This window comes from Scyliorhinus torazame, chromosome 10 (genome assembly GCF_047496885.1).
Source record: "Scyliorhinus torazame isolate Kashiwa2021f chromosome 10, sScyTor2.1, whole genome shotgun sequence".
Taxonomy (NCBI): domain Eukaryota; kingdom Metazoa; phylum Chordata; class Chondrichthyes; order Carcharhiniformes; family Scyliorhinidae; genus Scyliorhinus; species Scyliorhinus torazame.
In genome coordinates, this window is record NC_092716.1 from 203,013,014 (window position 1) to 203,034,985 (window position 21,972).

Genomic DNA, 21,972 nt, shown 5'->3' on the forward strand with positions numbered 1-21,972 from the left:
ATTCTACGCTTGGGGGCCTCGTATCTTTCCACTGAAGGAGAATCCTTCGCCGGGCTACCAGGGACGCAAAGGCCAGAATTCCGGCCTCTTTCGCCTCCTGCACTCCCGGCTCCTCTGCCACCCCAAATATTGCGAGCCCCCAGCCCGGTCTGACCCTGGATCCTACCACCCTCGACACCGTCCTCGCTACGCCCTTCCAAAATTCCTCCAGCGCTGGGCATGCCCAGAACATATGGGTGTGATTTGCTGGACTCCCTGAGCACCTAACACACCTGTCCTCACCCCCCAAAGAACCGGTTCATCCTTGTCCCGGTCATGTGTGCCCTGTGAAATGAAATGAAAATCGCTTATTGTCACAAGTAGGCTTCAAATGAAGTTACTGTGAAAAGCCCCTGGTCACCACATTCCGGCAACTGTTCGGGGAGGCTGGTACGGGAATTGAACCGTGCTGCTGGCCTGCCTTGGTCTGCTTTCAAAGCCAGCGATTTAGCCCTGTGCTAAACAGCCCCTGCAGCACCTTAAACTGTATGAGGCTGAGCCTCGCACGAAGAGGAAGAATTCACCCTCCCTAGGGCATCTGCCCACGTCCCCTCTTCGATCTCCTCTCCCAACTCCTCCTCCCACTTACCGTTCAACTCCACCACCGAGGCCTCCTCCTCCTCCTGGATCACCTGGTAAGTTTCCGAGATCTTCCCCACTCCCACCCACCCACCCCCAAGGGCACCCTGTCCTGTACTGTGTGTGGCAGTAGCCGCAGGAATTCCACCACCTGCCGTCTGGCAAACGCCCTTACCTGTAAGTACCTGAAGGTGTTCCCCAGGGGGAGCCCGTACTTCTCCTCGAGCTCACCCAAGCTCGCGAACTTCCCATCCACAAACAGGCCCCCCAGCTTTCGTATCCCTGCCCTGTGCCACCCCGAAAACCCTCCACCTGTTCTTCCTGGGGCGAACCGGTGGTTCCCCCGTAATGGGGTCCACGCCGAGGCCCCAACTTCCCCCCTATGCCGCCTCCACTGCCCCCAAATTTTAAGGGCCGCCACCACCACCGGGCTCGTGGTATACCTCCTTGGAGGGAGCGGCAGCGGTGCTGTTACCAGCGCCCCCAGACTCGTACCCATACAGGACGCCGTCTCCAGCCTCTTCCATGCAGCCCCCTCCATCACCCACTTGCGCACCATTGTCGCATTGGCGGCCCAGTAGTACCCACAGAGGTTGGGCAGCGCCAGCCCCCCCCTATCTCTACTCTGCTCCAGGAACACCCTTCTCACCCTCTGAGTCCCTCGCGCCCACACAAACCCCATTATACTCCTGTTAACCCGCCTGAAAAAAGCCTTCGGGATAAACACTGGGAGGAACAGGAACAAAAACCTTGGGAGCACCGTCATTTTGATTGACTGCGCCCTACCCGCCAAGGACAGCGGCAACGCGTCCCACCTCTTGAACTCCTCCTCCATTTGCTCCATCAGCCTTGTAAAGTTAAGCCTATGCAGGGCCCCCCAGCTCCTGGCCACCTGTACCCCCAAATATCTGAAGCTCCTCTCCGCCCTTTTTAGTGGGAGCTCACCAATCCCCCTCTCCTGGTCCCCTAGCTGAACTACGAACAGCTCGCTCTTCCCCATATTGAGCTTGTACCCTGAAAAGTCCCCGAATTCCCTAAGGATCCTCATTACCTCTGGCATTCCTCCCACCGGGTCCGCCACATACAGCAGCAGGTCGTCTGCATAAAGCGACACCCTATGCTCCTCCCCACCCCGCACCAACCCCCTCCAGTTCCTCAACTCTCTCAGTGCCATAGCCAGGGGTTCAATCGCCAGTGCGAAGAGCAGGGGGTACAGGGGACACCCCTGTCTCGTCCCACGGTGCAACCGAAAGTACTCTGACCTCGTCCTATTTGTGGCCACACGCTCCATCGGGACCTTGTACAACAGCCTAATCCACCTGACAAACCCCTCCCCAAACCCGAACCTCTAAAGCACCTCCCACAGGTCCCCCCACTCTACCCTATCGAAGGCTTTCTCAGCGTCCATCGCCACCACTATCTCCGCCTCCCCCTCCCTCACTTGCATCATGATAACGTTCAAAAGCCTCCGCACATTCGCGTTCAACTGTCTCCCCTTCACAAACCCCGTCTGGTCTTCATGGATGATCTGTGGCACACAATCCTCAATCCTCGTGGCTAAGACCTTCACCAGCACCATGGCATCTACATTTAGCAAGGAAATCGGTCTGTAAGACCCACGTTGCAGGGGATCCTTGTCCCGTTTCAGGATCAAGGCGATCAGTGCCCCGGACATCATCGGGGGTAAAGCCCCCCCCTCCCTTGCCTCATTAAAGGTACTAACTAACAGCGGGCCCAACAGGTCCATATATTTTTTATAGAACTCGACCGGGAAACCGTCCGGCCCCGGTGCCTTCCCCGCCTGCATGCTTCCTATCCCTTTGATCAGCTCCTCCAGCCCAAGCGGGGCCCCCAGTCCCGCCACCAGTCCCTCTTCCACCTTTGGAAACCTCAATTGGTCCAGGAAACGGCCCATCCCTCCCTCTTCCCGTGGAGGCTCGGATCGGTACAATTCCTCGTAGAAGTCCATGAAGACCCCATTGATGCCAACCCCACTCCGCACCACGCTCCCTCCCCTGTCCTTAACTCCCCCGATCTCCTGAGCTGCGTCCCACTTCCGAAGCTGATGCGCCAGCATCCGGCTTGCCTTTCCCTATACTCGTAGACCGCCCCATGGGCCTTCCTCCACTACACCTCCGCCTTCCTGGTGGTCACCAGGTCGAATTCGGCCTGGGGGCTGTGCCTCTTCCTCAACAATCCTTCCTCAGGCTCTTCCGCATACCTCCTGTCTACCCTCACCATCTCCCCCACCAGCCTCTCCCTCTCCCCCTGCTCCCTCCGCTCCTTGTGGGCCCTAATGGAGATCAGCTCTCCCCTCACCACCGCCTTCAGTGCCTCCCATACCATCCCCACTTGGACCTCCCTCATTGTCGTTGGTCTCCAAGTACCTCTCTATACTTCCTTGGACCCGCTCGCTCACCTCCAAGCGCCACAGCGAGCGCTGGTCCCTCTCCTCCCCCATCTCCAAGTCCACCCAATGCGGGGCGTGGTCCGAAATGGCTATTGCTGAATACTTGGTATCCTCGACTCTCGCTATCAGCGCCCTACTCAAAATGAAAAAGTCGATTCATGAATAAGCCTTATGGACATGTGAGAAGAATGAAAATTCCCTTGCCCCCGGCCTTGCAAATCTCCAAAAGTCCACCCCTCACATTTGGTCCATATATCCCCTCAACACCAGCCGCCGCCGCCGGCTTCCTACCCGTCCTAGACCTGGAGCGATCCAGTGCCGGATCCAACACCGTGTTAAAGTCTCCCCCCATTATCAGGCCCCCCACTTCCAAGTCTGGGATCCGACCCAACATATGCCGCATAAAACCCACATCGTCCCAGTTCGGAGCATACACATTGACCAGTACCACCCTCTCTCCCTGCAACTTACCATTATGTACCTACCGCCATTATCTGCCACAATGCTCGACGCCTCGAATGACACCTTTCCCACCAAGATCGCCACCCCTCGATTTTTGGCATCTAGCCCCGAATGAAACCCCCCCCCCCCCCCCCCCCCCGGCTAGGACCCATCCTAGCTGGTTTACTCCCCCCATTGCACTCCCCCCCTGCTGACCCTGGCCACTCCCACCTCCCCTTCGACTCCTCCCATTGTGTGGCACACCCTCCTTTCCCGCTCCCCATCCACAAGCTCTCCCTCTCCCCCTCCGTTCTAAGTGCGGGAAACAATCCTCGCTTCCCCGCCCCCCCCCCCCAGTCTTCGGCGCAGGAAAAAAGCCCGCGCTCTCCACCTACCAGGCCCCGCCACCAACCAAAACAGTGCCCAACCCGCCCCATCCACCCTCACCAACCCGAAAGAGAAAAACACAGAAAAAGAAACCCAAACCAATGCAAAGGCGCATAACATATCCACCGCAGTCCCCAATCGCCAATCCGACCCTCGGTCTGTGTCCAGCTTCTGAGCCGGAACAAAGGCCCACGCCTCCTCCGGAGACTCAAAATGATGGTGCCGGTCCTTGTAGGTAACCCACAGTCCGGCCGGCTGCAACATGCCAAGCTTCACCCCCTTCCTGTGCAGCACCGCCTTCGCTCGATTGTACCCGGCCCTCCTCTTCGCCACCTCCGCACTCCAGTTCTGATATATCCGAACCTCCGCGTTCTCCCACCTGCTGCTCCTCTCCTTCTTGGCCCACCTGAGCACACACTCCCGATCGACGAACCAATGGCACCGCCCGCGGAGGCTCGTTAGCCTTGGACCTCCTCGCCAACACTCTATGGGCCCCTTCCAGCTCCAGGGGCCCCTGGAAGGACCCCGCTCCCTTCAGCGAGTTCAACATGGTGACCACATAGGCCCCCACGTCCGGCCCCTCCAACCCTCCGGGAGGCCCAGAATCCGCAGATTCTTCCGCCTCGACCGATTCTCCATCTCCTCGAACCGCTCCTGCCATTTCTTGTGGAGCGCCCCCTGCGCCTCCACCTTTACCGCCAGGCCTAAGATCTCGTCCTCATTGTCAGAGATCTTTTGTCGAGCCTCTCGGATCGCCACCCCCTGGGCCGTCTGTGTCTCCAGCAGCTTATCAATAGAAGCCCTTATCGGCTTTAGCAGGTCCGTTTTAATCTCTCTGAGGCAGCGCTGGATACCCTCCTGTTGCTCCTCCGCCCACTGCCTCCACCCTTCTTCTGGCCCACCACCACCTTTTTTGTCGCCCCGCTCCTAGTTAAAGCCATATACTGACGGGGAGCTATTATTAACTCCTTCCCACACCGGGAAACGTCGAAAAAGTGCCGTTGGGGGCACTGAAAAGAGCCCAAAAGTCAGTTTTTGCGGGAGCCGCCGAATGTGCGACTTAGCTCCGCATAGCCGCAACCGGAAGTCTCGAGAGGGGATCCTTTTGGCAGGGTTCACTTCACCAATCTGCCCCAAAAAGTCTGGAAACTCCTGAAAAAGGTCTGAGAGTCCGTTCCAGACGGGAGCTGCCGAATGCGCGACCTACTCCTCCATGGCCGCCACCAGAAGCCTCGGCCCCGCTTCTTCAGTGGCCTTGGTAGATCTTTTCACAGTTGTTCCCTCTGCTGCTAGAATTTACCTTTAATAAAGGCCCTCAAGTCAGCTTGCAGCTTTAAGCTTGCCCTTCCCCCGCCCCTCATGCTGGAAGAGGCTCTGTTTATCCTGCAGGTACAGCCAAATCTTTTACTGTTTCTGCCGGGTCTGGAAACCAAGAGACATACCATTCCTGGGGGACACTGTCGGGGGAATGTTGCAGTCTTCTTCCCACACCGGGAAATGTCAAACAAATGCCGTGGGGGCCCTGTAAAGAGCCCAAAAGTCCGTTCCAAGCGGGAGCTACCGAACATGCGACCTAGCTCTGCATAGCCGCACCCGGAAGTCCCCGACTCGGTCAGGTAATAAGTCTACGGCCCGTTAACATCTCAGCTGGGGTCACCTGAATTACTGCATGCGACGTGCTAACCTGGTGTCCATCGAACTCCAAGCCTTGTTTCGTTAGCCCCCATTTAATCGTCTGCACGACCCCCTCCGCCAAGTCATTTGATGTCGGATGGTATGGGGCACTGCAGACATGACGAATGCTGTTACTTTTCGCAAAAACGCCAAATTCTTTCCCCTTAAAAGAGGCCCCGTTATCCGTTACGAGCACCTCGGGGATCCCATGCGTGGAAAAATAAATGTGCAATTGCTCAACGGTTGCTCGGGAGGTGATTTTTGCCACCTTGTGCACCTGCAGCAATTTGGAGTGGGCCTCCACCAAGACGAGAAATATCAAACCCTGAATTGGACTGACGAAATTTGTGTTCCCACGGACGCCCCGGCCAATCTAAAGGGTGCAGGGAGCTTCTGGTGCTCTTGACAGATGGAGCATTGTTGGACCAACTTCTCTATGTGTCCAAACTGGCCACCAGACATATTTTCCCACCAGCATCTTCATTTTGGACATTCCAGGGTGCCTGTTGTGAAGGTCCATCAACATGGTTGCCTGGCCCTTTGCCGGATCTCCAGCCCTCGTGCCTGACAAGAAGAAACCATCTTCCACGGTCAGCTCCGAGAACTTTGAAGAAAAAGCCTTCAACTCCCCTGGCACTGTCGATGCTGGCCGCTGTACAGCACCAGATGCAACACCTTGGCAAGGACGGGGTCTGTTTGTGCCCAGCCACAAATACATGATGCAGTGATGGGCAAAGAGTCCATAAAATTCAGGACAGCAAACACTTGGTCTTCCGTAGGGGGGTTTCTGATTTAGTCTGCAGATGAAGACGGCTCAACGTATTGAAAGAGTATTTGTAAGCAGCCACTTACCAGGCCCAGTGCTCATTCCTTGCAGAAGCAATTAGTGAGTCCACCTGGATCTTGACCACAGCCCCTTTAATTGTACCCAAGCCAGGCTGGAAAACCCTGGAACTTGCTCAGTACCGCACATTGACCGCTAGTCCTCCCGCCTGCGGTTACGCCTGTACTGACGCCCAGAAGTCGCACACAGGTCAGAATCGCCTTCAGCCAAGTCCAGGGGAGTCCCATGTCTCAACAGTTGGCTCTTCGCCCAGATGCCGGAGTCGTTGCGGCGGTCGGTCCAGGCCGAGGGGATACCACGTATGGGGTGACGTCCTAAAACATTCATCTCCATCCCTTGTATATTCTGGACACCACGTTCCACACTCCCTCGGCATAAAAGAGATCTGCAGTGCCTGTTGAAGGGCCAGGGAGATTTCGCTCCAATTTTTTTTCTGAGTTTCCATATTATTATACCGCAGACCAAACGATCGTGTAGCATATCCAATAAAGCAGTTCTAAACTCAAAACTCAGCTATCTTCCGTAGCCGTGATATGAACTCTGTGACCAACTCACCGGGCAACCTCTCCGCCATATTAAAACGATACCTTAGAACAATTACTGATGGGATCAGGTTAAAATGTTGCACAACAAGTGTTATGTGTTGGTTGAATGAATGCATATCTGGCGCAGTCGGATGTGTGAAACTCCGTATCACCCGAACATGCAGACCGTCAACAGTATGACCGTCTGATGTTCGTTCTCTGTGATGTTGTTGGCCTGGAAGAAGTAACACATCCTTTCTGCTTACTGGTTACAGTCTTCATCACTGGCGTCAAATGCATCGAATCGCCCAAACAGAGGCATGGCAAAATAATTGGCACCAACCTGCATCCAGATAATCAGGAAGGTGGTTCAGCCGACTAGGTTGCAATGTCGACAGAAAACCAGTTTACTCCTCGTTGCCAGTTTAATAAGGACAAGGGAAGTCCACACAAACTAGGTTTGTTTACAATAACAAAATGAACACTACCTGGTAGATCCCTACCGGATTCCGTCACTGGTCAGTGCCTTACTGGCCAACCTTTTATACAGTGGTTAAGAGAGATCTCCCACCCGTAAGTCACATTATTGCAGTAATGCCACTGAGTATCCAGGGGAAGCGATTAGGTTTTATTTTTTGGCAATGGTCATTGCTTGCCATGTGGGGCATGAATGTTACTTTTCATCTATCAGCCCAAGTCTGGATGTCGTAACTACACACAGCATAAGCACCTCCACAAACCCTGCGCTGATTAGAGTCATGTGGCACAAAGGAAGATGGTTGTGGTGGTTGGAGGTTAATCATCTCAGTTCCAGGACATCATTGCAGGAGTTCCTCACGACAGTGTTGGAGGCCCAACCATCTTCAGCTGCTTCATCAGTGATCTCCCTTCCATCATAAGGTCAGAAGTGAGGATGTTCATAGATGACTGCACCATTCGCAACTCCTCAGACACTGGAGCAGTCCACGTGCAAATGCAGCAAAACCTGGACAATATTTATGCTTGAATTGACATGTGATAAGTAACGTTCATGGCACACAAGTGCCAGGCAATGACGATCTCTAACAAGAAAGGATCTAGCTTTCGCCCCTTGACATTCAGTGGCTGAATCCCCCACTATCAACTTCCTGGAGATTATCATTGACCAGAAATTGAACTGGTCATATAAATACTGTGGCTACAAGAACAGGTCAAAGGCTAGGAATCCTGTGGTGAGCAATTCGCCTCCTAACTACAAAGCCTGCCCATCATCTACAAGGTGCAAGTCAGCAGTGTAATGGAATGCTCTCCACTTGCCTGGATGGGTGCATCTCCAACAACACTCGAGGATCAACACCATTCAGGACAAAGCAGCCAGCTTGATTGTTATCCCTTCCACAAACATTCAATCCTGCCACCACTGATGAACAGTGGCAGCAGTGTGTACCATCTACAAGATGGTTCCTGAGGTAGCACTTTCCAAGCCCATGACCGCTACATCCAGAAGGACAAGGACAGCAGATACCTGGGAACATCACCACCTGGAGGCTCTCCTCCAAGTCACTCAACATCCTGACTTGGTAATATATCACCATTACTTCAGTCACTGGGTAAAAATCCTGGAACTCCCTCCCTAATAGCACTATGGGTCTACCTCGGGGACTGCAATGGTTCAAGCAGGCAGCTCACCACCACCTTCTCAAGGGCAACTAGGGTGGGTAATAAATGCTGGCTTAGCCAGCGAGGCCCACAACTCGTAAATTAATAAAAAGAAACTAGGCTACAAAGAAGGAGTAACTGATTCAAAATCTAAATGGAGAGTGTTTCCCCTCATGGGGGAATCTAGTGGGGGTACTGCTTCAGAATAAGGGGTCACCTATTTAAGACAAATGAGGAGGAGTTTCTTCTGAGGGTTGTAAATCTTTGAAATTCTCTACCCTAGAGAGCTATGAAATCCTGAGGCACTGAATGTATTCAAGGCGGAGATAAATTGATTCGGGAAAAACTGGGGAGTCGAGGGTCATTGGGGAACAGGTAGGAAAGTAACAGTGAGGCCAAAATCATATCGACCATGATTTTACTGAACGGCAGAGTAGACTTGAGGGCCCAACTGGCCCACTTCTGCTCTTACTAACGTTCTTATGAGGTTGTAAACAGAAAATACTAGAAATACGTGGCAAGGTGGGCAACATCAGTAAAGAAGAAAAGGCATGTTAATTCTGACGAGGCTCACCTGAACTGGTAAAGGAGAATTTTAAACAAAAGATAGAGAAAGAAGGACGAGCAAAGATAATAATCGCTTATTGTCACAAGTAGGCTTCAATGAAGTTACTGTGAAAAGCCCCTAGTCGCCACATTCCGGTGCCTGTTTGGAGAGGCCGGTACGGGAATTGAACTCGCGCTGCTGGCATTGTTCTGCATTACAAGCCAGCTGTTTAGCCCACTGTGCTAAATCAGCCCCTAAAAGCAACATGAATTCACTGAGGCTCATGATTACACCCCTCTGTGACCACTAGATGGTGCCTTGGGATAACAGGAGGAGGACTGATAATAACATCTTCAATCATGATTCAGCAACTAAAAATTATTCAAATGCACATTACCTGTAATATATTGTCTGAATTTACACCGGCATTGAAACATAGGGCAATTAGAGATGGGCAATAAATACAGGCCCAGCCGACGATGCCCACATCCCTTGAATGGATAAAAAAAATTACTTCCAGCATGGATTTCTTATGGGAAAATAATCTTTCACAAACTTTCTGAAGTTTTTCAAAGAGGTAACACAGAGTTGAGGAAGGCTATGCTGTTAATGTGTACATGGACTTCTAAAAGACATTTGATACAGTTTCACACAACAGGCTTGTGAGAAAAGTTCTAGCTTATGAAATTAAAAAGGACAGTAGCAACATGGATATGGAATTGGCTCTGTGACGGGAACAGAGTAATCGTTAATGGATATTTTTCAGGCTGGAGGAAGGTTTGTAGTGGAGTTTCCCAGGGATCGGCACTGGGACCGTTGCTCTTCCTGGTGTATATTAATGACCTTGACCTTGGTGTGCAGGGAACAATTCCAAAATTTGCAGATGATGGAAAACTTTGAAACATTGTAAACTGAGGAGGCTTCAATAGGACATAGACAAATTGGTGGAATGGACAGATAGGAGTTCTAACGCAGAGGAACATTCTGTGATATATTTTGATATGAAGAGACAGTATGAAATAAAGGGTATCATTCTAAAGAGGGTGAAGGAGCAGAGGGACCTGTGTGTTATACGTGCATAACTCATTATATAGACAGGGCAAATTGAGAGAGCATAAATAAAGCATAGTATTCTGGGCTTTATTAATAGAAACAAAGAGTAAGGACGTCCTGTTGAGTTTGTATAAGACACTAGTTAGACCTCAGCCTGGAGTACTGCATTCAGTTCAGGGGACCTTATTTTCAGAAGGCTGTGAAGACATTGGAGAGAGTGCAGAAGAGGTTTACGAGAATGATTCCAGGGATGAGAAACTGCAGTTATGAAGATAGATTGGTGAAGTTGGGACTCATTTGCTTGGGAAAAGAAGGCTGAGAAGAGATTTGATAGAAATATTTAAAATCATGAGGGGCCAGGACAGGGTAGATGGGGAGAAACTGTTCCCACTGGTGGAAGGATTGAGAACCAGAGGGCACAGAGTTAAGGCAATTGGTAAAAGAAGAAAAAGCTATATAGGGAAAAAAAATATTCACACAGCAATTGCTTAGGGTCTGGACTGCATTTCCTGAGCATGTGGTGGAGGTAGGTTCAATTGAGGCTTTCAAGAGGGAATGAGGTGATTTTTTTCTTTTCCAATAATGTGCAAGTGTATGGAGAGAAGGCAGGAGAATGGCACAAGGCAAAATGCTCATTCAGACAGCCAGTGCAGATAGGATTGGCCAAATGGCCTCTTTCTGTGCTGTATTAATTCTATGATATTGGTAATATCACTAGAATACAAATCCAGAGGCCCAGGCTCGTACTCTGGAGAACATGGGTTCAAATTCCATCATGGCAACTGATGGAATTTAAATTTGATATTAAAAAAATATATAGAATATAAAGGTAGTCTCAGTAATGATGACCATGAATCTATCATTGATGCTCTGTAGAGAAGGAAATCTACCATTCCTACATGCGAGTCCAGACCCACAGCAAAGTGCCTTCTGAAATGGCCAAGCAAGCCACTCAGTTCGAGGGGAAATTAGGGCTAGGCAACAAATGCTGACCTTGCCAGTTACCCCCACATCTCCTGAAAGAATAAATTAATTTTTGTTCAGTAATCTAACACTGCTGAGAGATTCTGCCTTTGCAGCCAGTGAGAACAGAGCCTTCCTTCCTTCCTTCATCTATTATGCTGTTGAGAACTTTTGGACGACAGATTGCACCTCACTCCCACGCCCTGACCTTGCCTACCAAGGGCAAGGAGCTTCTGATTGCCCTACTCAAAGGATTGTTGGAATGGACAAGCCTCTCCATCACCTCAAGATGGCAATCCACAGAGAAAAGCCATGCCTTGAGAATCGACGCTGGAATGAAGCAAGGCCGTCTGATAATTCCCATACTATTTACACTCTACTTGATTGTGGCTGTTCACCTCCACAAAGATCGATTGCCCTTTCGTGTCATTACCAAATATCATCTAGGTGGAAAATAGTTTGACCTCTGTTTCCTCTGTGCCAAAACTGAACACTATAGATATATATGATCTTACGATGTTATATAGTTTGTGGATGACTAGTGTCGTTACCCACTCTGCACCAGAATTACAAACCGCTCTCAATCTCTTTCACTTGGCCTGTCCTTGAATGTTGCCAAAACAAAACTCGTATCAACCTACACCTGGTCAACCAAATATTCCACCGCCCTTATATGTTAAAGGAGAGACTCTGGAATTCCCAACCTTGGCAGCGACGTCTTCCCAAAAGCCACCATTGATGAGGAGATTTAACACCAGATCAGCTGCAGCAGCTCCGCCTTCTCAAATTATGGCAGCGAGTGTTCAACAACAAAGAACTCCAAGTCAACAGAAGGCCTCGTGTATAGAGCAGTTGTTGTTCCTGGGTATGCAATTATTTTCTTATGAGGAGAGGTTGAGCAGATTGGGCCTGTACTCATTGGAGTTTAGAAGAATGAGAGATGACCTCATTGAGACATACAAGATTCTCAGGGTAGATGCTGAGAGGATGTTTCCTCTTGTGGGAGAGTCTAGGACCAGAGGTCATAATCAAAGAGTAAGGGGGTCACCCATTTAAGACAGAGGTGAGGAGAAATGTCTTCTTTCAGAGGGTAGTGAACCTGTGGAATCCTATACCGCAGAGAGCTGTAGAGATTGGGTTGTTAAGTATGTTCAAGGCTGAGATAGGCAGATTTTTAATCAGTAAAGGAATTAAAGGTTATGGGGATAAGGCAGGTAAGTGGAGTTGAGGATTTTATCAGATCAGCCATGATCTCATTGAGTGGTGGAGCAGATTCGGTGGGCCAAGTGGCCCACTTCTCTTATGGTCTTCGACTGCATCCACTGGATTCAATGATAGGATCATTGAACAAATGCTATTGCCTTTCTTCAAGTCCATTCCACAAGCATTCAGGAAAAACTTGTAAAATCGACTTTGATGGGCACTGGATCCTGATGGCTGAAAATAGCCTCCGCCACCTGGTACTGTTTTCCCAACTCTCAAATGGCCAACGTTCTGGGGAGGGTAAATAAAATGCTTTAAGCTGAGCTCAGAAGCTCTCCTTGACGCATGACATACAGCATGGTGACAACCTGTCCATCAAGTTGCATCATGTGTCCCAAAGCATGAAGCAGAGCAGCCGCAGAGAAGAACAGGAAGCAAATCCAGCAATCCGGATTCAACTACCTCAGTAACACCCTACCCAGCGCCAGCTCAACGATCTGTGGGTTGAGAATCAGCCTGTTCAGTCACATGAAGATCCATAGTCACAACTTGCAACCCTGAGTAGACGTCATCCTTGAATCGTGGGACAGCCAATAATGATCACAGAAATATTCTGTGCATTGAATTTGAAAATCTATGCTGGAGACAGCCATTATACTAGCTGCCTCCTAATTAATTAAACGCAATTTGTTTCAGGATTAGTCTTGATATGACCAAAGGTTGGGTTCTCCCAACCAGTTTTAACTGGTAATGAGGGGAGAGTCACTGAAAGAGTGCAACCTTTTTTCTGGTGCATAGTTGAACTGGGAGATCCTGCTAAGAAAAAATGATCAGTGTAGAAAACCAACTTTCATATGCTGAGTTTAATAAGGGAAAAACAAGAACTGATGAGAACATTGGATTGTCGCTCACAGGGCGCAGAAGACTTGCAAAAGGACTTGGAACAAATTCAACATCTTCAGTTAAAACCTGATGAACAAAAGAAGTCTCTAGAGAGGATTGAAAAATGCCTGGAGCAGGTGAAATAATTGCTGATGCATCTGTACAGTTGTTTGAAAGCAGAATTAACAACTAAAATTCTTGAACCTCAATCCAATCTGAACAACATGCAGGATGTGCACAGTATGGAAGAGCAAATCCAGACTTTGAAATAGATAGGAAAATTATCTTAACAGATTGACGATCTGGGCAGCACGGTAGCACATTGGTTAGCACATACTTCACAGCTCCAGGGTCCCAGGTTCGATTCCCAGCTTGGGTCACTGTCTGTGCGGAATCTGCACGTCCTCCCTGTGTCTGCGTGGGTTTCCTCCGGGTGCTCTGGTTTCCTCCCACGGTCCAAAGATGTGCGGGTTAGGTGGATTGGCCATGATAAATTGCCCTTAGTGACCAAAAAAGGTTAGGAGGGGTTATTGGGTTACGGGGATAGGGTGGAGACATGGGCTTCAGTAGGGTGCTCTTTCCAAGGGCCTGTGCAGACTCGATGGGCCGAATGGCCTCCTTCTGCACCAGGAAAGAAAGATTCCAAAAGAAATTGCCCAACGGAAACTGTTAAACTTATAGAAGGGTTCTGCAGCGAACTCTGAAACAAAGATAACTGAACTGACCAGAATAGGTGCTCCGCTGAATGGAAAGATTCATAAGCTTGAAAAATAACTGGCAAATAAGATTGTAATCAATTATTTGGGTAAAATTGTAAAACCAGTGTGCCACACCTTGCTTTTTTATCCTTCAGTAATTCACTGTTGCAGCATGAGGGGGACGTTTTTTGCAGAAGCGCCGGAGTCAGGTTTTTTTTTTTTTTGGACAGTCCGAGGAGAACGCTGCTGCTTCACTGCTGATGGTAAAAATCCAGGCCAACGTTTAGTCAAGCTGTTTGTTTAGAATTATGTTAGTGGTGTATTGTCCAATGGTACACATGATTGTTTTAGAACATAGAACATAGAACGATACAGCGCAGTACAGGCCCTTCGGCCCACGATGTTGCACCGACATGGGAAGTCAAAAAACAAAAGCCATCTAACCTACACTATGCCATTATCATCCATATGCTTATCCAATAAACTTTTAAATGCCCTCAATGTTGGCAAGTTCACTACTGTTGCAGGTAGGGCATTCCACGGCCTCACCACTCTTTGCGTAAAGAACCTACCTCTGACCTCTGTCCTATATCTATTACCCCTCTGTTTAAGGCTATGTCCCCTCATGCTAGCCATTTCCATCCGCGGGAGAAGGCTCTCTCTGTCCACCCTATCTAACCCCCTGATCATTTTGTATGCCTCTATTAAGTCTCCTCTTAACCTTCTTCTCTCTAACGAAAACAACCTCAAGTCCATCAGCCTTTCCTCATAAGATTTTCCCTCCATACCAGGCAACATCCTGGTAAATCTCCTCTGCACCCGCTCCAAAGCTTCCACGTCCTTCCTATAATGCGGTGACCAGAACTGTACGCAATGCTCCAAATGCGGCCGTACCAGAGTTTTGTACAGCTGCAACATGACCTCGTGACTCCGGAACTCAATCCCTCTACCAATAAAGGCCAACACTCCATAGGCCTTCTTCACAACCTTATCAACCTGGGTGGCAACTTTCAGGGATCTATGTACATGGACACCTAAATCCCTCTGCTCATCCACACTTCCAAGAACTTTACCATTAGCCAAATATTCCGCATTCCTGTTATTCCTTCCAAAGTGAATCACCTCACACTTCTCTACATTAAACTCCATTTGCCACCTCTCAGCCCAGCTCTGCAGCTTATCTATGTCCCTCTGTAACCTGCTACATCCTTCCGCACTGTCGACAACACCACCGACTTTCGTGTCGTCTGCAAATTTACTCACCCACCCTTCTGCACCCTCCTCTAGGTCATTGATAAAAATGACAAACAGCAACGGCCCCAGAACAGATCCTTGTGGTACGCCACTTGTAACTGAACTCCATTCTGAACATTTCCCATCAACCACCACCCTCTGTCTTCTTTCAGCTAGCCAATTTCTGATCCACATCTCTAAATCACCCTCAATCCCCAGCCTCCGTATTTTCTACAATAGCTACCGTGGGGAACCTTATCAAATGCTTTACTGAAATCCATATACACCACATCAACTGCTCTACCCTCGTCTACCTGTTCAGTCACCTTCTCAAAGAACTCGATAAGGTTTTTGAGGCATGACCTTACCCTTCACAAAGCCATGCTGACTATCCCTAATCATATTATTCCTATCTAGATGATTATAAATCTTGTCTCTTATAATCCCCTCCAAGACTTTACCCACAACAGACGTGAGGCTCACCGGTCTATAGTTGCCGGGGTTGTCTCTACCCCCTGAATGTTTTCTTGAATGTTGTGCAGTGTACTGATATTACACCTTTATAAATGTCCGTTCAATTTTTTTGTATAAAAACAAATCCTAATTCGCTGTGGTAAGTTAAAAGTCAGAAATAATTTAGGCTCAGTCTTTCCTACTTTGCTTCTGTCTGGTTGGTCATGGGTTAGGTACAGAATTTAATTATTTTTCATTGTCTTAACCATGTTTTTGGTCTTGATACCTCCTGTCTTTACAGTATTTTCCATCCTAAATTTTTGTCTGAAACTGCGCATTCCTGTATATCCGGTGACAATTCCATTCTTGTAGAAAATAGGACCAGGACCAGTGAACTGAGAAGCCACTATGTCTGCTTAAGAATGCTTATTAATCCCTTTGTCTTGTTAGGAGGACTGAGGAAACCTCCATGAATCCTGTGCCCTTTACTACAGATCCGGAGTCAGCACTACCTTCCTATGAACAGGCGCTTGTGGCAACTGGACAATATGATGCCCCGCCACCCCCCTACCCAGGGTAGGTAATACCTATGGTCTTTTGGAAGACGAGACTAATGCAGTAGTTATTGTATTAGTTATAGAAGTAGATGATTTCTTGGCTTTCTTGTATACAATTGCTGGACCTTTCTGGCCTTTTGCCAACGGGATCTTCCATTCCTGCTGATTGCAAAGCCCTGCCCTGAGTTCCCCAGCGGCGGGGGTGAAACAATGGGAATCCCCATTGACCGAGGCAGGATCAGAAGATTCCGCCACCGGTCAATGACACGCCGCCTCCACCGTAGCAAAACCGCCTTGGGGGGGCAGGACAAGGCAAAAAATCCCATGTCTTAAGTATATCTCGAGCATGATTCATTAGCTGTGAATTGCTTTGGGAGTTTGTGAAAGGCACCAAATACATTTCAGGTTCATTCTCTTATTTTTAGAAAAATATTTTATTAAGGCATTTATATAAATTACAAATACAACAATTGTACAGCATAATAAATAACCAGCACCCTCCCCTATCCTTCCCCATTTTAATCCCCGTCCACCATTCCCCTCTGCTGACACCTCAATCCCCCTTAAAGAAGTCAATGAACGGCTTCACCTTCGGGCGAACCCATCAACCAAAACTTTGCCCCCAGCATTTCGGACATTGCATCCGCAAACCCCTGTCAGAACCCATTCAGGTTTGCTCAAACCATGTGGACATGGTTCACACACTTCCCCGCGCACCTACCACGCCTGTCCTCTACTCTCTCAAAGAACCTACTCATCCTGGCCACTGTCATATGCGCCCTGTGAACTACTTTAAACTGAATACGGTTGAGCCTTGCACACGACGAGGACGCATTTACCCTTTGCAGGGCCTTTTCCCACGTGTCCCCCACATGTCTCCCTCCCCTACCCCCTCCCTCAACAGCACCTTATCCTGCAGCCCCATGGGTGGCGACCCGGAAAATTATGGCACCTGCCTCCTCGCGAAACCCTGGACCTGGAAGTATGTTAACCCATTCCCGTCCCGCCATCGACAATGGCTGCACACCCCACCTCTTAAAAGTGTCCTTCATCTGCTCCACCAACCTGGTCAAATTCGACTTATGCAGCTTCGCCCAGTCCTGCGCCATCTGAATACCCAAGTACCTGAAACTCGCCCCCACCACCTTGACCGGCAGCTCCCCAACTCCCCCCACAATCACTTTCCAACCCCTCAAAGCTCTAAGCTCCATTTCCAATGGCTCTATCGTCGGGGCAAAAAGCAACGGGGAGAGCGGATCCCCTGCCTTGCCCCACGATGCAACCTGAAATATCCCGAGCTCGCCCGATTCGTCCACACACTTGCAAACCTGTACCTTATACCGGACCCAATCCACAAACCCCTGCCCAAACCCAAACCATCCCAACACCTCCCACAGAACTCCACCCAGTCAGAAGCCTTCCCTGCATCCATTGCCACTGCCACCTCCACTTCCTGCCCCTCTGCGCGCATCATAATCATGTTAAGTAACCTCCTTACATTTGCCGACAACTGCCTCTCCTTCACAAACCCCGTTTGGTCCTCACCTATCACTCCATGGACACAGTCCTCTATTTGTGAAGCCAACACCTTCACCAGCAACTTGGTGTCCTCATTTAACAATGATATAGGAGGTAGGATCCGCACTGCTCCGGATCCTTATCTTCCTTCAGTATCAGGGAGATGGATGCCTGCGATAGTGTAGGGTGAGCTTCCCTTTCTCCCTAGCCTCGTTATATTCCCTCAGCAGCAGCGGCCCAAGATACACCCCCCCCCCAAAAGCTTTTTTTATAAAACTCCACCGGGAACCCATCCGAGCCCAGGACCTTCCCTGCCTGCATCGCCCCAATACACCATCGCCTCCCTCAACCTGATGGGGACCCCCAGGCCCTTCACCAAGTCCTCGTCCACCTTGGGGAATCTCCAGCCCATCCAGAAACCACCGCATTTCCCCCCTCCCCCTGGGCCGGGGGCTCCGACTGGAATACCTTCTTTATAAAACCCCTTGAACACCCCATTTACCCCCACCAGGTCCAGTACCACCCTTTCCGTCCCGTCTTTCACTCTTCCAATCTCCCTCGCCGTGTCCAGCTTCCTAAGTTGGTGGGCCAGTATCCTGCTCCCCTTCTCCCCATACTCGTACACTGCCCCTCTGGCCCTCTGCAAATGCCTCACTGCCATCCCCGTGGACACCAACCCAAACTCCATCTGGAGCCTCTGCCTCTCATTCAACAACCCTGCCCCCAGGGCCTCCGAGTATCTTCTATCGACCTTCAGAATCTCTTCCACTAACCTTGTCATCTCTACCCGTTCCACCTTTTTCCTGTGCCCTCGAATCTAAATAAACTCCCCCCTAACCATCGCCTTGAGTGCCTCCTGCAGCATGGCAGCCATAACCACCCCCATATCGTTGAGTTCCACATACCCCCGGGTGGCAGCCCTCATCCGCTCGCACACCTCCACATCCGGCAACAACCCCAAATCCAGCCTCCACTACGGGTGCCCCCCACAAACACCCGGTCCACTCGTAAATCCACCCAATGCGGCGCATGGTCTGAAACCATGATCGCCGAGTACCCCGAGTTGACAGCCCCCGCCAACAGCGCCTTATCCAACACAAAATAATCAATCCGCGAGTACACCCTGGGAGAAGTACGAGAACTCCTACGTCCTTGGCTTCCCAAACCTCCACGGATCCACTCCACCCACCACCCATGCTCTCCATGAACCCCCTCAGCTCCATCGCCACTGCCGACACCCTTCCCGACTTCGGGCTAGACCAGTCCAAACTTGATTCAATGACTGTGATAAAATTCGCTCCCGTGCTCAACCAGTGCGAGTCCAGGTCCGGGATCTTCCCCAGCACCTGCCTCATGAACTCCACATTGTCCCATGTTTGGGACATAGACATTCACCAAGATCACTGGCATCCTCTCCAGCTTCCCACTTACCATCACGAACCTCCCTCCTGAATCTGCCACAATATTCCCCACCTCAATCACCCTTTCATTTATCAGCACAGCCCCCCCACCGCATTTTCATATCTAATCCCGAATGAAAGACTTGCCCTACCCACCCTTGCTTTGGCCTAGTCTGATCCACGATCTTCAAGTGCTTTTCTTGCACGCACCCTCCATGTTCCCCAACATCCCGCCATGGAACCCAACAAAACCTCTCAAAGAGGAGAGGTTCTCCCATAACCAACAAACAAAAGGCAACAAAAACTAAAAAGGCAGGCAAAAAGCTCCACAGTTCAATGTCCACCTTCTCCTGTCAGTCCATTGTCTCTTTAAAAACTCCATCGTCTCCTCTGGTGACCCAAAATAATGTTCTTGGCCGTTGTCAGTCACCCAGAGGCGGGCTGGGTACAGCGTCGCAAACTTCACCCCCTTCTTAAAAAGGGCAGCTTTCACTCGATTGAACCCAGCTCTCTTATTCGCCAGTTCCGCGCCAAAGTCCTGGTACACCCAGAGTTCATTACCTTCCCAGGTGCAACTCCTTGTCTGTCTTGCCCACTGAAATATATTCTCCATGTCAAGGAATCGGTGGAGTCGCACCACCACCGCCCTCGGCGGCTCGTTCGCCTGTGGCTTCCTTATCTGTGCCCAGTTGACCTCCAGGGGCCGGTTGAAGGATCTCTTCCCCATCAGCTTCTCCAACATCTTGGCTACATATCAGCCAGCATCCGCTCCCTTGATGCCCTTGGGCATCCCTCAATTCTTAAGTTTTGCCTCCGGGAGCGGTACTCCAGATCCTCCACCTTCCCCATTAGCTGCTTCTGGGTCTCCCACATCATTCCAATCTCGGCTGGAAAGAGGTCAGCTGTTCCTCGTGTTCCCCCACTGTCTCCTTCACCTTCCGAATAGCCTGGCCCTGGGACTCCAGCTTCTGTTTCACCTGATCAGTTCCAGCTTTTAGTGGTTCCACCGCCTTGGCCGGGTCTTCCTGGGTTTCCCACCTCTGCCGGCTGAACTTCTCATTTAAGAAGTCCATCAGCTGCTCTGTTGAATATTGTGCAGACAGGGCTGACCCTTTACCCTCCGCCACGTTCACTTGTGGCGCACAAAGAATTTCTTCTCCAACAGCTCCCTTCTTCTCGACCCACTTTTGGTCCGTGGATCCATTCCCCAGTACCGCCAGTGGAGTTTAACTTTCCTCAACCACTTCTACACCTTTTTCCACCAAAACATCCACCCAGCAAACGGTGAAAAGGACCAAAATAAATGCCTTGAGCGGGAGCTGCCAAATGTGCGACCACTCCCACTTCATGGCCACCACCGGACTCCACTCCTTGTCTTCATTTCCAGTCCCGAGTGAAATACCTGCAATTCCCAACCTTTCCTCAGCCTTGTCTGATCCTCTATATATTTAAATGCATCTCTTGTTTAAAAAAAAAAGGCCACATCCCCTTCAGACTCCTCAGGTACACGAACACACGTGACTGTTTGACCGGCCCGTTCAGCCCCCTCAGGTTCCTCGTGACTAGCCTGGTTGGGGGACTACCCCCCCTCCCCCCCCCTCTCTCTCTCTCTCTCTCTCTCTCTCTCTCTCTCTCTCTCTCTCTCTCTCTCTCTCTCTCTCTCTCTCTCTCTCTCTCTCTCTCTCTCTCTCTCTCTCTCTCTCTCTCTCTCTCTCTCTCTCTCTCTCTCTCTCTCTCTCTCTCTCTCTCTCTCTCTCTCTCTCTCTCCCTCCCATGCCGATCAACCATATCCCTTTTTGGGCCAGCTCCCGGCCCGTGTCACGCGACCCCTCCAGGCCCACCCTCTGATGTCCACCGTCATCACTCCTTTTCCCGCGTCACCAAACAATCTCACCCTTGTCAGCACTCCCTCAAGAAACAAAGAAACAGAAAAAAGGTACACTCATGCACTCACCCTTGATGCTCCCCAAGCACCCTGCCACCAAGCCCAACAAAGCATTTCAAGGAGAAAAGCTCTCCAACAACCATCAAAAGAAATCACCTCCTCAAAAGTTCATTGTCCTCCTTCTCCTGCCAGTCCATTGTCCCTCAAATTCTGGCGTACCAAAATACTGTTCCTGATTCTGGAAGTCACCCAGAAGGAGGCTGGGTACAAGACCCCAAACTTCACCCCCTTGAAGAAGGCAGCCTTGACCCAGTTAAACCTGGCCCTCCCCTTCGCCAGTTCTGCATCGCAGCGCATTCCCTTCCCAGGTACACCTCCTCATCTGCTTCACCATCGCAGAATCTCCTTCTTGTCCAGGAAACGGTGCAACCGCACCACCATTGCCCTCGGCAGCTTACCTATCTGTGACCCCCGTCATCAGCGCCCTGTGTGTTCAGACGACCTACAGTGGCCGGTCGAAGGCCCCTTCCCATTCAATGTTTCCAACATCTTGTCCACATATGTGCCGGCATCTGCTCCTTCAATGCCTTCGGGCATTCCCACGTTTTGTCTTCTGGAGCGGTTCTCCAGATCCTTCACCTTCTCCTTCAGCTGCTTTTGGGTCTCCTTCATCACTCCCATCTCGGGCACCAACGAGGCAAGCTGCTCCTTGTCTCCCCCATTGTCTCCTCCACTTTCTGGATCACCTGGCCCTGGAACTCCAGTCTCTGCTCCACATGGTCAATCCCCACTTTAAGTGGCTCTACCACCCTGGCTAGGTCCTCCTGGGCTCCCTTCTCTGCTGGTTGAACTTCTCATTTAAGAAGTCCAACAGCTGCTCCATTGACCCCTGGGAGGGCAGGACAGGCCCTTTACCCTCTACCATCTTGACCTATTATGCACAAAGATTCTCCTGCTCCAACAGTTACCTTCTTCTCAACCCACCTCTGGCCCTTTGGATCCATCCACCAGCCATACCAGTGGAGTCTCACTTTCTCCTGGCAC

The 21,972-nt window shown here is 50.3% G+C and overlaps 1 protein-coding gene across 2 annotated transcripts in view; it reads left to right on the forward strand.

Annotated features, from left to right (window-relative positions):
- Positions 1–21,972, forward strand: part of prrg4 (proline rich Gla (G-carboxyglutamic acid) 4 (transmembrane)) — an 84,286-nt gene that overhangs the window by 60,322 nt on the left and 1,992 nt on the right. For both annotated transcript variants that reach the window (XM_072466266.1, XM_072466265.1), the window contains exon 6: positions 16,019–16,144. In XM_072466266.1, the coding sequence (XP_072322367.1) occupies positions 16,019–16,144 (126 nt within the window). The remainder of the gene's footprint in view (positions 1–16,018; positions 16,145–21,972) is intronic.